This window comes from Ranitomeya imitator, chromosome 3 (genome assembly GCF_032444005.1).
Source record: "Ranitomeya imitator isolate aRanImi1 chromosome 3, aRanImi1.pri, whole genome shotgun sequence".
Lineage (NCBI taxonomy): Eukaryota > Metazoa > Chordata > Amphibia > Anura > Dendrobatidae > Ranitomeya > Ranitomeya imitator.
This window is the reverse complement of record NC_091284.1, coordinates 285,821,340-285,838,207: the sequence shown is the minus strand read 5'-3', so window position 1 is coordinate 285,838,207 and position 16,868 is coordinate 285,821,340. Positions and strand designations below refer to the sequence as shown.

Here is a 16,868-nt window from a genome sequence, read left to right as displayed (position 1 = left end):
AGGGGTTGTCTGCACATATAATATTGAAGAACTATCAATTAGAAAGATAATCAATGTCAGATCGGTGGGGGTCCGTCACCCAGCACCCACACCCATGAGTTGTTACCATGTCCGGTGGTGGACAGATGTAAACAATGAATGGAGCTGTATAGTACTGCTCCATTCTCTGTGTAGTACTGTGGAGGCAGTGCCTGCTATACATTAAACAGAGCTAAGCCATTCAATGCTAAAACCCAGCATGCACTGGAACTCATAACAGCTTATAATAATAATAATAATAATAATCTTTATTTTTATATAGCGCTAACATATTCCGCAGCGCTTTACAGGTTGCACACATTATGATCACTGTCCCCGATGGGGCTCACAATCTAAATTCCCTATCAGTATGTCTTTGGAATGTGGGAGGAAACCGGAGAACCCGGAGGAAACCCACACAAACACGGAGAGAACATACAAACTCTTTGCAGATGTTGTCCTGAGTGGGATTAGAACCCAGGACTCCAGCGCTGCAAGGCTGCTGTGCTAACCTTATCACATAACATAAACAGTTCTTTTCTGCTACTGCCATCTCAACAGTAGGGTTGAGCGACTTTCATTTTTTAGGATCGAGTCGGGTTTTGCGAAACCAGACTTTGTCAAAAGTCGGGTCGGATGAAATCGGCCGATTATTGCGAAAAGTCGGGGATCGACCGAAACACGAAACCCAATGTAATTCAATAGGGAATCAAAGTCGGCAGTGAGTGGAGGACAGGAAAACACCTACAGTGCCCATTGTAATGTCAAAAACATCAATTCTTGTCACATAAGCTTGTCAATCTTAATTTACCTTATAATAATAGTTAGGCATTGAGAATTGGGGGTCATTTGGCAACAGTTGTAGGGGGGTAGGGCTGGTATAATTTTTTGTGGGCCCAGGAAACACAGACTATGTCATGGCGGTGGAGCAGGGAGAGGTAAGTATTAAAACTTTGCAAGTGCTGTGATCCCGGGCAAGCAGGGGGGGCCCACTTGTTCGCATTGGCACTGGCACAGGGCCCCTCAAAGTACGGCGGTGTGTTTGACGGCGGGGGCGCCTCCCACCGGCAGAGACACTTTTGCGTACTATGTGGTGCCCTGTGCCAGTGACATCGCCAACGAGTATGCCCCCACCTGATGAAGGAACCTGCACTTTCATCTGCACATTCCTCTTTGTCCCCGTGTTAGGTGGTATAGTATGCGGGAAGGGGAACCTGACTTTCAGCAGGGTCAGATTCTGGCTGTGTAGAGTGAAAGGGGAATGTAGTGGTCTGGGTCAATGTACCAGCAGACTCATGTAGCAGTGACTGGCCAATGGGCAGGATGAGGAGGAAACACAGATATAGGCCCAAAGAATAAAGTAAGCTAAATGCAGTTCAAAATTGGTAACAGGACTAAACAGGCGGCATAGCTTTGTTCAGTGGAGGAAAACTGTAATGAGTGGCAGACACAGTTAGTAGGCCCAAGTAATAAAGTGGGCCAAATGAAGTTCAAAATTGGTAACTGGAGTAAACAGGCGGCACTGCTTTGTTCACTAGAGGAGAACAACAAGCAGCGGCAGACACCGTTAGTCCGCCCAACCAAACAAGTAGGCCAAATGCAGTTTAATATCAGATATAGGCCGAAAGCCTGAAGATTGAAGCTCAGATGTGTTCAGTCGAGAACACCAAGCAGCATCAGAAACCTTTATTAGTCCAAACCCAACAAGTAGTAATGCAGTGTAATATGTCCTTTAGGCCGAAAGCCTAAACATTGAAGCTCAGATCGAGAACACCAAGCAGCGTCAGAAACCTTTATTAGTCCAAACCAAACAAGTAGTAATGCAGTGTAATATATCCTCTAGGCCGAAAGCTTAAAGATTGAAGCTCAAATGTGTTCGGTGGAGAACACCAAGCAGCGTCAGACACCCTTATTAGGCCCAACCAAACAAGTCGTAATAATGCAGTGTAATATGTCCTCTAGGCCGAAAGCCTAAAGATTGAAGCTCAGATGTGTTCAGTGGAGAACACCAAGCAGCGTCAGACACCCTTATTAGTCCAAACCAAACAAGTAGTAATGCAGTGTAATATGTCCTTTAGGCCGAAAGCCTAAAGATTGAAGCTAAGATGTGTTCAGTGGAGAAGACCAAGCAGCGTCAGACACCCTTATTAATCCAAACCAAACAAGTAGTAATGCAGTGTAATATGTCCTATAGGCCAATCGCCTAAAGATTGAAGCTCACATGTGTTCAGTGGAGAAGACCAAGCAGCGTCAGACACCCTTATTATGCCCAACCAAACAAGTAGTAATGCAGTGTAATATGTCCTATAGGCCGAAAGCCTAAAGATTGAAGCTAAGATGTGTTCAGTGGAGAAGACCAAGCAGCGTCAGACACCCTTATTAATCCATACCAAACAAGTAGTAATGCAGTGTAATATGTCCTCTAGGCCGAAAGCCTAAAGATTGAAGCTCAGATGTGTTCAGTGGAGAACACCAAGCAGCGTCAGACACACTTATTAGGCCCAACCAAACCAGTAGTAATGCAGTGTAATATGTCCTATAGGCCGAAAGCCTAAAGATTGAAGCTCAGATGTGTTAAGTCGAGAACACCAAGCTGAGTCCGACACCCTTATTAGGGCCAACCAAACAAGTAGTTTAAAGGGAAGTTTAATATGTGACACCGGATGAAAATTGAGGCTCAGCTTTGTTGAGTTGAGGACAACTGTAATGGGAGGCAGACACAGTTAGTAAGCCTTAATAAGTAAGTGTGCAAAATGCAGTTCAAAATTGGTAAGTGGAGTACACAGGCGGCATAGCTTTGTTCAGCGGAGGACAACTGTAATAAGTGGCTCAGACAGACAGAGTAGGCCCACAATTAAAAAAGGTGGCAAATTGCATTTCAAAATTGGTAAGAGGAGTACACAGGCGGCATAGCGTGGTTCAGCGGAGGAGAAGAAGTTTAATTAGTGGCTCTGACACACTGAGTACGCCTAAAATAAAAATGAAGGCTATATTCAGTTCACAATTGGTAAGAGGACTACAGAGGTGGCATTGCTGGGTTCAGCGGTGGATGACAACTGTTGTGAGAGTGTGACACAGTTACTAGGACAAAATAAGTACGTTGTCAAAATGCTGTTCTACATTGGTAAGAGGAGTACACAGGCGGCATAGGTTTGTTCAGCGGAGGACTGTTGTAATGTGTGGCCCAGACAGACAGACAGAGGCTTAAATTAAAAAAAAAGGTGGCTTCATGCAGTTCAAAACTGCTAGCAGGACTAACCAGGTGGCCTAGCTTGTTTCAGGGGGGACAGTTGCAATGTGTGGCCCAGACAGACAGAGGTGTAAAATAAAAAAAGGTGGCTTCATGCAGTTCAAAACTGCTAGCAGGACTAACCAGGCGGCCTAGCTTGTTTCAGGGGGCACAGTTGCAATGTGTGGCCCAGACAGACAGAGGTGTAAAATAAAAAAAGGTGGCTTCTTGCAGTTCAAAACTGCTAGCAGGACTAACCATGCAGCCTAGCTTGGTTCTGCGTGGGAGGACAACAGTTATGAGAGGCTGACACAGTTACTAGGCACAAATAAGTAAGTAGGCTACATGCATTTCACAATTGGTAACAGGAGTACACAGGTGGCATAGCTTTGCTCAGACTAGGACAACAGTTATAAGTGGCTGACACAGTTAGTTGGGCAAAAAACTACATTGGGCTAAATGACAGCCAAGGAATTGGTCATAAATAAACTGGTGGCATAGCGAGGTACAGGGGTGGGCTCCTCTGCTAAGTTGCAGCCAGTGGTATTTGGCGCAAAGTATTAAAGGGGGTAAATGGAGTCCAGGGCCCCTGTATATTTTTACTATCATCTATCATTGCCACAAATTTGTAATGGAAGTGGCATTAAAGGATTTAACAGCACAGACTACACAGTGGTGGAGCAGGGAGAGGTAAGTGTTGCAAGTGGTAGAGCACTGTTCGAGCTGGGGGGGAACACTCTCTCATGGGCGGCGGTACTGGCACAGGGCCCCTCATATTATGACAGTGTGTCTGACGTTGGTTGTGCACCACCACCGTCAAAGACACTTCATTGTACTATGTGGGACCCTGTGCCAGTGCCGTCGACCAAGAGTGGACACACACACCTGTGCAGGCAAACGGCACTCGCACGGGTGCTTGCGCCAAGTTATGATCACGGCCCTGTGGGGGGACTCAGCCCATTTCGGGAGGTATACAAATGGCCTATGGTGGGCATTCGGCAACTGCAATAGGCGGAATAGGGGCAGTCAGTAAGAGGAGGTGAAAAAAAATGAAATTTTTCTGGCAAGCTACGTGTCAGCAGGGGAAGGTGGGGCAAAATAATTCGAAATCCATGATTGGTTCATTTTAATGAAGGTTAGATCCTCAACATTTCGGGGAGCTAGACATGTCCTTTTTTCGGTCAGTATTGAACCAGCAGCACTGAAGACTCTTTCTGAGAGCACACTAGCAACCGGGCAAGCGAGCTCCTGTAATGCATATTCTGCCAATTCGGGCCAGGTGTCTAGTTTATATGCCCAGTAATCAAATGGGAATGACCTGTGAGGGAGAACTTCGATAATGGATGAAAAATAGTTGGTAACCATAATCGACAAATGCTGTCTCCTGTCACTTTGAATCGATGCTGCAGTACCTGTCGTGTCAGCGGTCATTGCGAAATCACTCCACAACCTGGTGAGAAATCCCCTCTGGCCAATGACACTTCTGATTTGTGCACCTCTAACACCTCTGCCATATTGCCCCCTACAGCTCGTGTGAGAACCATCAGCGCCGCTGTGTGCTGGGAATGCCTGAACCATCCGGTCTACAAGAGCTGCTTGTTTGGTAGCCAATATTTGCTCTAGGTTCTCATGTGGCATGATACTTTGTAATTTGCCTTTGTATCGTGGATCCAGGAGGCAGGCCAACCAGTAATCGTCATCGGTCATCATTTTAATAATGCGGGGGTCCCGTTTTAGGATACGCAAGGCATACTCTGCCATGTGGGCCAAAGTTCCAGGTGTCAATTCACTGGTTGTGCTGGGTTGAGGAGAACTTTCTTGAAAATCTACATCACTTGTGGGCCGCAAAAACCCTGTACCTGACCTTGCAATGCCACCAGTTTCTATTGCCCGCTGAGAAGCATCCTCCTCTCATAAATAGTCAGCCCCATCCTCCTCCTCCTCCTCTTCATCCGCCACCTCGTCCCGGAGACTTCCTTGACCAGACAATGGCTGACTGTCATCAAGGCTTCCCTCCTCCTCGGACGCAGACGCCTGCTCCTTTATGTGCGTCAAACTTTGCATCAGCAGACGCATTAGTGGGATGCTCATGCTTATGATGACGTCGTCTGCACTTACCAGCCATGTGCATTCCTCAACACACTGAAGGACTTGACAGAGGTCTTGGAGCTTCGACCACTGCACACCAGACAACTCCATGTCTGCCATCCAACTACCTGCCCGGGTATGTGTATCCTCCCACAAATACATGACAGCGCGCCTCTGTTCGCACAGCCTCTGAAGCATGTGCAGTGTAGAGTTCCACCTTGTTGCAACGTCGATTATTAGGCGGTGCTGGGGAAGATTCAGCGATCGCTGATGGTTAAGCATGCGGCTGGAGTGTATGGGCGATCGGCGGATGTGCGCGCAAAGTTTGCGCACCTTCAGGAGCAGGGCTGGTAAATCAGTGTAATTTTTGATGAAGCACTGCACCACCAGGTTCAAGGTGTGAGCCAGGCAAGGTGTGTGTTTCATTTCGGAAAGGGCTGTGGCAGCCATAAAATTACTTCCGTTATCACTGACTACCTTGCCTGCCTCAAGATGTACACTGCCCAGCCACGACTGAGTTTCTTGCTGCAAGTACTCGGCCAGTACTTCTACGGTGTGTCTGTTGTCGCCCAAACACTTCATTTTCAGCACAGCCTGCTGACGCTTCCCACTAGCTGTTCCATAATGGGACACCACAGGTGCAACACTGGCAGCTGCGGATGGAGAGGTCGTGCGACTGCGCTTTGTGGATGAGCTTTCGCTTCTGGAGGAGGAGGAGGAGGAGGAGGGGCAAAGGCCTACAGCCAACTGTTTCCTAGACCGTGGGCTAGGCAAAACTGTGCCACTATGGCTGTCCCCTGTGTACCCTGCATCCACCACATTAATGCAGTGCGCCGTGATAGACAGGTAACGTCCCTGGCCATGCCTACTTGTCCATGCATCTGTTGTGAGGTGCACCTTTTTACTGACTGATTGCCTGAGTGCATGGACAATGCGGTCTTTGACATGCTGGTGGAGGGCTGGGATGGCTTTTCTCGCAAAGAAGTGTCTACTGGGTAGGTCATAGCGTGGTACTGCGTAGGCCATCAGGGCTTTGAAAGCTTCGCTTTCAACCAACCGGTAGGGCATTATCTCTAACGAGATTAGTCGAGCAATGTAGCCGTTCAAACCCTGTGTACGCGGATGAGAGGAAGAGTACTTTCTTTTCCTATCAAGAGTCTCTTGTAGGCTGAGCTGGACTGGAGAGCTGCATATGGTGGAACTAGCGGGGGTGGTGGTGGACATGGCAGATTGAGAGAGTCTTGGTGATGGTATTCTTGAGGTGGGCCTACCTAAAGTGTTTCCAACCAAGAACCTTGTGATTCCCTGACTGCTTTGGCCTTGCGACAATACCTCCACATTTAGTACTAGTGGTGTCATAACCGGTGGGCTTCCAGTGAGGGAAGCAATGTTGCGTTGCTTACTAGCTTCAATATGAGCAGGTGCACCAACGGTACAGGATGTTTGGTAGTTAGTCCATGCTTCCAAGTGCCTGCTGGTTAGATGTCTATGCATGCACATTGTATTAAAATTCTTCCCTCTGCTAAAGGTCTTGGAGCATTTCTTACATATAACTTTGGACTGATCATTCGGATCTTGGTTAAAAAATTGCCACACTTCACTCATCCTACTATGGAATCCCTTTTCAGGCTTTGCACGTCGTGCTACTGTCACCGGATTGCAACCCTGTCCTTCACCTGTTGTGGTTTTTGAGACACGTTTTTGGCCTGATGCGGGCCTGCCAGATGACAGCTTTTGCGATGTAGATGGTTGCTGCACATCCCCCTCCTCCGATTGTGAGCTACAGCCAGCGGCACCCTCTTCCCCCAATGGCTGCCAATCTGGGTAAACAACTGGGTCATCTATCACCTCCTCTTCAATGTCATGTGCACCGTCCTCTGTGTCACCGTGTAAGGTGCTATATCGTTCGGGACTGGGCACCATAGTCTCATCAGGGTCAGATTCGGGTTCAGTACACTGCGAGGGCAAAGTAGTGATCTGAGACAATGAAACAGGATAATAATCTAGCTGTGGCTGTGCATCTGTGTACTCCATGTCCGATTCATCCTGTAATGGGCTTTTAACAATTTCACTCTCTAACCCAGGCACGGTATGTGTAAAGAGCTCCATGGAGTAAAGTGTAGTGTTGCCTGCCGCATCCTTCTCTTTTGGTTTGGGTGAAGGACACAAGGGAGCAACTTTTTCCGGACCTAGAGCAGCCACTGATGACTCGCTGGTTTTAGTTTTCGAATCTTCTGAAGAGGAGGTGAAAGAGATAGAGGCTGAGTCAGCAAGGAAAGCCAAAACTTGTTCCCGCTGCTCCAGCTTTAAAAGCTGTCTTCCAACTCCAAGATAAGCGAGCCTTCGAGGCCTTGTGTAGCCAGACGATGATGCTGGCTCAACACCTCGAGCCTTTGGTGCTATCTTGCTTTTCCCAGTACCACCAGATGCTCCACTACCACCACCACCATCAGTAGCAGCTGGCAACGACCGCCCACGGCCTCTTCCACCAGACTTCCTCATTTTTGTGGAAATGTTAGAAAAAGAACAACCGTTATATGCTACTTTTACACAAGGTAGAAGGTGTAGAAAAACTTTTGGAGAATTTAGATCTCCCTTATTTTGGGTGAGACTGCAGGAAAAAACAGGCCCTGGGTGTTAAACTACACACAATGTACAAAGCAGAACGTGGCTGGCAGATATACACCAAACAGAACTCACGTTACGCCACTTAGTGGCAATTTAAAGTACCCTTTTTTATTTTTTGGTGGCAGACCGCAGGAAAAAACAGGCCCTGTGTGTTAAACTACACACAATATACAAAGCAGAACGTGGGTGGGAGATATATGCCAAACAGAACTCACGTTACGCCACTTAGTGGCAATTTAAAGTACCCTTTTTTATTTTTTATTTTTTGGTGGGAGACTGCAGGAAAAAATAGGCCCTGTGTGTTAAACTACACACAATATACAAAGCAGAACGTGAGTGGCAGATATACGCCAAACAGAACTCACGTTACTCCACTTAGTGGCAATTTAAAGCTCCCTTTTTTATTTTTTTTTGTGGGAGACTGCAGGACAAAACAGGCCCTGTAAATTACACCACACAATGTACAAGGCAGAATGTGGCTGCCAGATATATAAAAAAATACAAGGGCTGTAGTAGAATTTCAATCTCCCTACAATGATCAAAGGACAAGTATGGAAGCAATAAAAAGGACTGCTGCACACAAGTGTGGACAAAGAAACAAGAGAACTGTGCAGAAAGAAACAGGATTTTTACTTTGAAAAAAGCAGTTGGTTTGCACAGCGGCGTACACACAGCAATGCAGCTATCAGGGAGCCTTAGAATGCAGTCTAAGAAGCTACAGAGCTGATGCACCCCCCAAAAAAAACACTGTCCGTGCAAAGAAAAGGTGGTGTTGGACAGTGGAAATCACTACAGCACGAGCGGTTTGGGGGTTAATCTTTCCTCCCTAAATATATCCCTGCTTCTCATGAATCTGCAGCAACCTCTCCCTATGCTTAGATCGGCAGAAGTAAGATGGCGGTCGGCGTGCACGCCCCTTTATAGCCCCTGTGACGCCGCAGAAAGCAAGCCAATCACTGCCATGCCCTTCTCTAAGATGGTGGGGACCGAGACCTATGTCATCACGCTGCTCACACTCTGCGTGCACCTTCATTGGATGAGAAATGGCGCTTAAAGCATCATACGAAACGCAACTTTGGCGCGCAGATCGCCGACCTCATGGCCGATCCCACAGTGGGATCGGGTCAGGTTTCACAAAACCCGACTTTGCCAAAAGTCGGCGATTTAGGAAAATGTCCGATCCGTTTCGCTCAACCCTACTCAACAGTATATACAAGGGAATAAGGTAATCAGCTTTTATTCATAAAGTGATCACTGGGTGCCCAAAGAACTGACACAGGGTTTTACCAGAGACAGGGCCTTACCAGGACAGGGCTTTACCAGAGACAGGGACTCACCAGAGACAATGCCATATCAGAGACAGGGACTAACCAGAGAAAGGGCCTTACCAAAGACAAGGTCATACCAAAGACAGGGCTCTACCAGAGACAAGGCATTACCAGAGATAGGGCCTTACCAGAGACATTGCATTACCAGAGATAGGTGTTGTGAGTTCTGATTTTGGGCTCCCTCTGGTGGTTACTGATGGTACTGGGTGACTTGTGTTCTCTGCAGTCTCTGGTGTCCACCTGTTCCATCAGGTTATGGGTGTTTCCTATTTAACCTGGCTTTTTTGTCATTTCCTCGCCGGCTATCAATGTAATCAGCGTGTCTGTTTACCTCTGCTCCCTGCGTCTGTGATCTTCTGGACAAGCTAAGTTTTGATTTTCCGGTTCCATGTTTTGTTTTAATTTTGTCTTAGTCCAGCTTGCAGTTATGTGATTCTTTTCTGCTGGTTGCTCTAGTGGGCTGAAATTACTCCTCATGTTCCATGAGTTGGCACATGAGTTCAAGTAATTTCAGGATGGTTTTTTGAAGGGGTTTTTCGCTGACCGCGCAGTTCACTTTTGTATCCTCTGCTATCTAGCTTTAGCGGGCCTCATTTTTGCTGATTCTGTTTTCATCTCTATGTTTGTGATTTCCTCTCATTTCACCGTTATTACATGTGGGGGGCTGCTATTTCTGTGGGGGGTATCTCTGGAGGCAAGTGAGGTCTGTGTTTCTTCTTATAGGGGAAGTTAGTCCTTCGGCTGGAGCAAGACGTCTAGGATCATCGTAGGCACGTTCCCCGGCTACTGTTAGTTGTGTGGTTAAGTTCAGGAGCGCGGTCAGCTCAGTTTCCATCACCCTAGAGCTTGTTTTGTTTTTGAGCTTGTCCTTTTGTGATCCCCTGCCATTGGGATCATGACAGTATAGCCGGCCATAAAATATAAATTGGTCTTCGTTTTGGCTGAAGTAGGAGGAAAAGTAGTCTGAGGATATTTTTTATTTTTTTTTTCCTCCTTCTCTTAATCTTTGAATGGCTCTGACTTCAGCTGTTTATCATGGACGTCCAGAGTTTGGCTTCTAGCCTGAATAATCTTGCTGCTAAGGTTCAAAATATACAAGATTTTGTTGTACATACGCCTATCTCTGAACCTAGAATTCCTGTCCCAGAGTTTTTTTCTGGAGATAGATCTAGTTTTTTGAATTTTAGGAATAATTGCAAGTTGTTTCTTTCCTTGAAATCTCGCTCTTCTGGAGACCCTGCTCAGCAGGTCAAGATTGTTATATCTTTCCTGCGGGGGGATCCTCAGAATTGGGCATTTGCATTGGCACCAGGGGATCCTGCGTTGCTCAATGTGGATGCGTTTTTTCTGGCATTGGGTTTGCTCTATGAGGAACCTAACCTTGAGATTCAGGCTGAAAAAGCTTTATTAGCTCTCTCTCAGGGGCAAGACGAAGCAGAAATAAATTGTCAGAAATTTCGGAAATGGTCGGTGCTTACTCAGTGGAATGAGTGCGCTCTGGCTGCAAAATTCAGAGATGGTCTTTCTGAAGCCATTAAAGATGTTATGGTGGGGTTCCCGGCGCCTACAGGTCTGAATGAGTCCATGACTATGGCTATTCAGATTGATCGGTGTTTACGGGAGCCCAAACCTGTGCACCATTTGGCGGTGTCTTTTGAACAGGCACCTGAGATAATGCAATGTGATAGAATTCAGTCCAGAAGTGAACGGCAAAATTATAGGCGGAAAAATGGATTGTGTTTTTATTGTGGTGATTCAGCTCATGTTATATCAGCATGCTCTAAACGCACAAAAAAGGTTGATAAGTCTGTTGCCATTGGTACTTTACAGTCTAAGTTCATTCTGTCTGTGACGCTGATTTGTTCATTATCATCCATTTCCGTCGATGCCTATGTGGATTCAGGCGCTGCCCTGAGTCTTATGGATTGGTCATTCGCCAAACGCTGTGGGTTTAGTCTAGAACCTCTGGAAGTTCCTATTCCTTTGAAAGGAATTGATTCTACACCTTTGGCTATGAATAAACCTCAGTACTGGACACAAGTGACCATGCGTATGACTCCCGCTCATCAGGAGGTGATTCGCTTTCTGGTACTGTATAATTTACATGATGTCTTAGTGCTTGGTCTGCCATGGTTACAAACTCATAACCCAGTCCTGGACTGGAAAACAATGTCTGTGTTAAGCTGGGGATGTCAGGGGGTTCATGATGATGCATCTCCGATTTCTATCGCTTCATCTACTCCTTCTGAGGTCCCGGTATTTTTGTCTGATTATCGGGAGCTTTTTGAGGAGCCTAAGCTCAGTTCGCTTCCTCCTCACAGGGATTGCGATTGTGATATAGATTTGATTCCTGGCAGTAAGTTCCCTAAAGGTCGTTTGTTCAATCTGTCAGTGCCAGAGCATGCTGCTATGCGGAATTATATTAAGGAGTCCTTGGAAAAGGGGCATATCCGTCCATCTTCATCCCCAGACGAATGGCCAGACGGAACGAACTAATCAGACTTTAGAAACTTATTTAAGGTGTTTTGTTTCTGCTGATCAGGATGACTGGGTTTCCTTTTTGCCGCTTGCCGAGTTTGCCCTTAATAATCGGGCTAGTTCTGCTACCTTGGTTTCTCCTTTCTTTTGTAATTCGGGGTTTCATCCTCGTTTTTCCTCTGGTCAGGTTGAGCCTTCTGATTGTTCTGGAGTGGACATGGTGGTGGATAGGTTGCATCGGATTTGGAGTCATGTGGTGGACAATTTGAAGTTGTCCCAGGAGAAGGCTCAGCAGTTTGCTAATCGCCGTCGCCGCGTGGGTCCTCGACTTCTTGTTGGGGACTTGGTGTGGTTGTCTTCTCGTTTTGTTCCTATGAAGGTCTCTTCTCCTAAGATCAAGCCTCGGTTCATCGGTCCCTATAAGATCTTGGAAATTCTTAACCCTGTGTCGTTTTGTTTGGATCTCCCAGCATCGTTTGCTATTCATAATGTGTTCCATCGGTCGTTGTTGCGGAAGTATGAGGTACCTGTCGTTCCTTCTCTTGAGCCTCCTGATCCGGTGCTGGTGGAGGGTGAATTGGAGTATGTTGTGGAGAAGATCTTGGATTCTCGTGTTTCCAGACGGAAACTCCAGTATTTGGTCAAGTGGAAGGGTTATGGTCAGGAGGATAATTCTTGGGTGATTGCCTCTGATGTTCATGCTGCCGATTTGATCCGTGCTTTTCATAGGGCTCATCCTGGTCGCCCTGGTGGTTCTCGTGAGGGTTCGGTGACCCCTCCTCAAGGGGGGGGTACTGTTGTGAGTTCTGTTTTTGGGCTCCCTCTGGTGGTTACTGATGGTACTGGGTGACTTGTGTTCTCTGCAGTCTCTGGTGTCCACCTGTTCCATCAGGTTATGGGTGTTTCCTATTTAACCTGGCTTTTTTGTCATTTCCTCGCCGGCTATCAATGTAATCAGCATGTCTGTTTACCTCTGCTCCCTGCGTCTGTGATCTTCTGGACAAGCTAAGTTTTGATTTTCCGGTTCTATGTTTTGTTTTCATTTTGTCTTAGTCCAGCTTGCAGTTATGTGATTCTTTTCTGCTGGTTGCTCTAGTGGGCTGAAATTACTCCTCATGTTCCATGAGTTGGCACATGAGTTCAAGTAATTTCAGGATGTTTTTTTGAAGGGGTTTTTCGCTGACCGCGCAGTTCACTTTTGTATCCTCTGCTATCTAGCTTTAGCGGGCCTCATTTTTGCTGATTCTGTTTTCATCTCTACGTTTGTGATTTCCTCTCATTTCACCGTTATTACATGTGGGGGGCTGCTATTTCTGTGGGGGGTATCTCTGGAGGCAAGTGAGGTCTGTGTTTCTTCTTATAGGGGAAGTTAGTCCTTCGGCTGGAGCGAGACGTCTAGGATCATCGTAGGCACGTTCCCCGGCTACTGTTAGTTGTGTGGTTAAGTTCAGGAGCGCGGTCAGCTCAGTTTCCATCACCCTAGAGCTTGTTTTGTTTTTGAGCTTGTCCTTTTGTGATCCCCTGCCATTGGGATCATGACAGATAGGGCCTAACGAGAGACAGGACCCAACCAGAGACAGGACCTTACCAAAGACAAGGTCCTACCAGAGTTAGGGTCCTACAAGAGGCAGGGCACTATCAGAGACAGTCCAAACAGGAAGAAAATAGTAGCACCACACAAGTCTTCCAGTACGTCTTGCATGTATCCTGCCCTCTGTCACCATGTCCACAGCACGTTGTTAAAATAAAGGACAATGGTTTTTTTTACTAGAAGGCTTATGTGGTGCTGCTATTTTCTTCCTCTTTGGATTTCCACTCATGTTTTTTCAAGCAAGCACGCCTTATTCCAGTGGATTACCATTTGGTGGGGTTGTCGACTCAGCTCATCCTACTGGACTCTGCTAAGACTGCTCAAACAGTGAGTACTCACCTGTTTCTTAGTGCCATTCAGCTTTTTTCTTGTTTTTTATGGACTATCACAGACAGGGCCCTACTAGAGACAGTGACTTACCGGAGAGAGGGCCATACCAGAGACAGGGTCTACCAGAGAGAGGGCTCTACCAGAAACAGGGCCTAACAAGACCTAGAACATATCTCTGTTGGACAAATGGAACACTAAGATTTTGTTCATTTCTGGGTAAGATATTGCGCTGTTTTTTCTGGTAAAATAACAAACTTCAAAAAACACTCCTGCGTCTTTTTGTATTTCAGACCTGGAATGGTGCTACTAAATCAAGATCCCTGCACCTATTATACTCACTAGCCACTCCAGTTTCAGCTCTTACCAGCTCCCCCTCTGGTCCCCCACCACCATCTTGTGCCCCCAACTTCTGGCAAGTCTAGGAGCTAGAATGAGGCTCTCATTAGACTTGTATTGATAAGTGACCACCGACTTGCTGCAGCAAACACTAGAGCGATCCAGCAGGTCACAAACTTCTGGAAAATAACTGGATCGGCGAACAAAACAGCAGAAGACAGTGGATGGTAAATATGAGACTAAGTGAAGCAATCGTAGATTAGTAGCAACACTCCAGAGCTGCAATAAAAAAAAAATGCTGGAGTGGCATTTTAAGGACACTATTATAGTCAATGGAGCCAGGCACAGCTCACTGATAGCTATGAATTCCATTTTTCTCTTAATGTGATGGCAAAGAAAAACAGAATTTGGCATAGCCTAAAGGTGATTTCCACTGTAACTGATACTAAGGCACCTACAGTGCCTTGCAAAAGTATTCGGCTCCCTGGAACTTTTCAACCTTTTACCACAAATCATGCTTCAAACATAAATATACCAAATGTAATTTTTTGGTGAAGAATCAACAACAAGTGGAACACAATTGTGAAGTTGAATTAAATTTATTGCTTATTTTACATTTTTGTGGAAATTCAAAAACTGAAAAGTGGGGTGTGCAATATTATTCGGCTTCTTTAACTTAATACTTTGTTGCGCCACCTTTTGCTGCGATTACAGCTGCAAGTCACTTGAGGTATGTCTCTATCAGTTTTGTACATCGAGAGACTGAAATTCATGCCCATTCTTCCTTGGCAAACATCTCGAGCTCAGTGAGGTTTGACGGAGATCATTTGTGAACAGCAGTTTTCAGCTCTTTCCACAGATTCTCGATTGGATTGAGGTCTGGACTTTGACTTGGCCATTCTAACACCTGGATATGTTTATCTGTGAACCGTTCCATTGTATATTTTGCTTTATGTTTGGGATCATTGTCTTGTTGGGAGACAAATCTCTGTCCCAGTCTCAGGTCTTTTGCAGACTCCAACAGGTTTTCTTCAAGAATGGTCCTGTATTTGGCTCCATCCATCTTCCCATCAATTTTAACCATCTTCCCTGTCCCTGCTCAAGAAAAGCAGGCCCAAACCATGATGCTGCCACCACCATGTTTGACAGTGGGGATGGTGTGCTCAGGGTGATGAGCTGTGTTGCCTTTATGCCAAACATATTGTTTGGCATTGTTGCCAAAAAAGTTTGATTTTGGTTTCATCTGACCAGAGCACCTTCTTCCGGTGTCTCCCTGGTGGCTTGTTGCAAACTTTAAATGACACTTTTTATGGATATCTTTGAGAAATGGCTTTCTTCTTGCCACTCTTCCATAAAGGCCAGATTTGTGCAGTGTACAGACTATCCCACCTCAGCTGTAGATCTCTGCAGTTCATCCAGAGTGATCATATGCCTCTTGGCTACAACTCTGATCAGTCTTCTCCTTGAAATGAAAGTTTAGAGTGACAACCGGGTCTTAGTCGATTTGCAGTGGTATGATACTCCTTCTATTTCAATATGATCGCTTGCACAGTGCTCCTTGGGATGTTTAAAGTTTTGGAAATCATTTTGTATCCAAATCTGGCTTTAAACTTCTCCACAACAGTATCATGGACCTGCCTGTTGTGTTCCTTGGTCTTCATCATGCGCTCTGTGCTTCAAACAGAACCCTGAGACTATCACAGAGCAGTGCATTTATACGGAGACTTGATTACACACAGGTGGATTATCATCATTAGGCATTTAGGACAACATTGGATCATTCAGAGATCCATAATGAACTTTGGGAGTGAGTTTGCTGCACTAAATGTAAAGGGGCCGAATAATATTGCACGCCCCACTTTTCAGTTTTTGAATTTACACAAAAATTTTAAATAACCAATAAATATTGTTCAACTTCACAATTGTGCTCCACTTGTTGTTGATTCTTCACCAAAAATTTACATTTGGTATCTTTATGTTTGAAGCATGATGTGTGGGAAAGGGTGGAAAAGTTCCAGGGGGCCAAATACTTTCACAAGGCACTGTACATATACATAAAAAGGATGGCGTGGCACAAACATTTTCCACCTAATGCTAGATGTGTCCAGCTAACACAGAATCAGAAAAAATATATAGATTTCTGCTAAAGATTTATATTATATAATAAATGAATCAGTATGTGTTCAATATTAGATTTTTTAACACCTCATCATGTGCTCTATACACAGACAATTCCAGATTTAACAGTAGTTCTACAGAGTTGTACAGAAGAATTTGTAACAAGTTATCTAAGCTCCATCTTACTTTGCATTCATAACTTTGTTGGTTGTCAAATCCAACCCACTCATTATCCTTACAAGCGTATGGCACCCTCTGGTCAGCAATCCACCTCACTGTGGTCCCTTTAAGCCAAGTGCAGATCTAAGAACATATAGAACAGAATGTTACACAGCGATTAATGCATTTGTGTGTCACTGTACTGTACACCCGACCCTGACAGTCAGCCATGGCCAACAAACAAGTTTTATGTAATGCTACACTGATAGTATTAAAACCATAAACACGTTTCATTAACGTTAAGCTATGTAGCTTATACAAGTAATAAAAATCATCTATCTATATAATCGTCTATAAAAATTATCTATATATATATATAATCGTCTAAGGGTCACTTCCGTCTGTCTGTCTGTCTGTTTGTCTGTCTGTCACGGAATTCCCGCGTCGCTGATTGGTCGCGGCCGGCAGGCCACGACCAATCAGCGACGGGCACAGTCCGGCCGCGATTTTGCCCCTTCCTATTCTCTGTCAGTGCCCCCTCCATACTCGCCTCCAGTCAGCGCTC

At 45.7% G+C, this 16,868-nt stretch overlaps 1 protein-coding gene across 4 annotated transcripts in view; it reads right to left on the bottom strand.

Moving 5' to 3' along the window:
* LOC138669776 (acidic mammalian chitinase-like) overlaps window positions 1-16,868 on the bottom strand; it is a 137,760-nt gene that overhangs the window by 1,749 nt on the left and 119,143 nt on the right. For all 4 annotated transcript variants that reach the window (XM_069756505.1, XM_069756507.1, XM_069756506.1 and 1 more), the window contains exon 10: window positions 16,331-16,447. In XM_069756505.1, coding sequence (XP_069612606.1) covers window positions 16,331-16,447 — 117 coding nt within the window. The remainder of the gene's footprint in view (window positions 1-16,330; window positions 16,448-16,868) is intronic.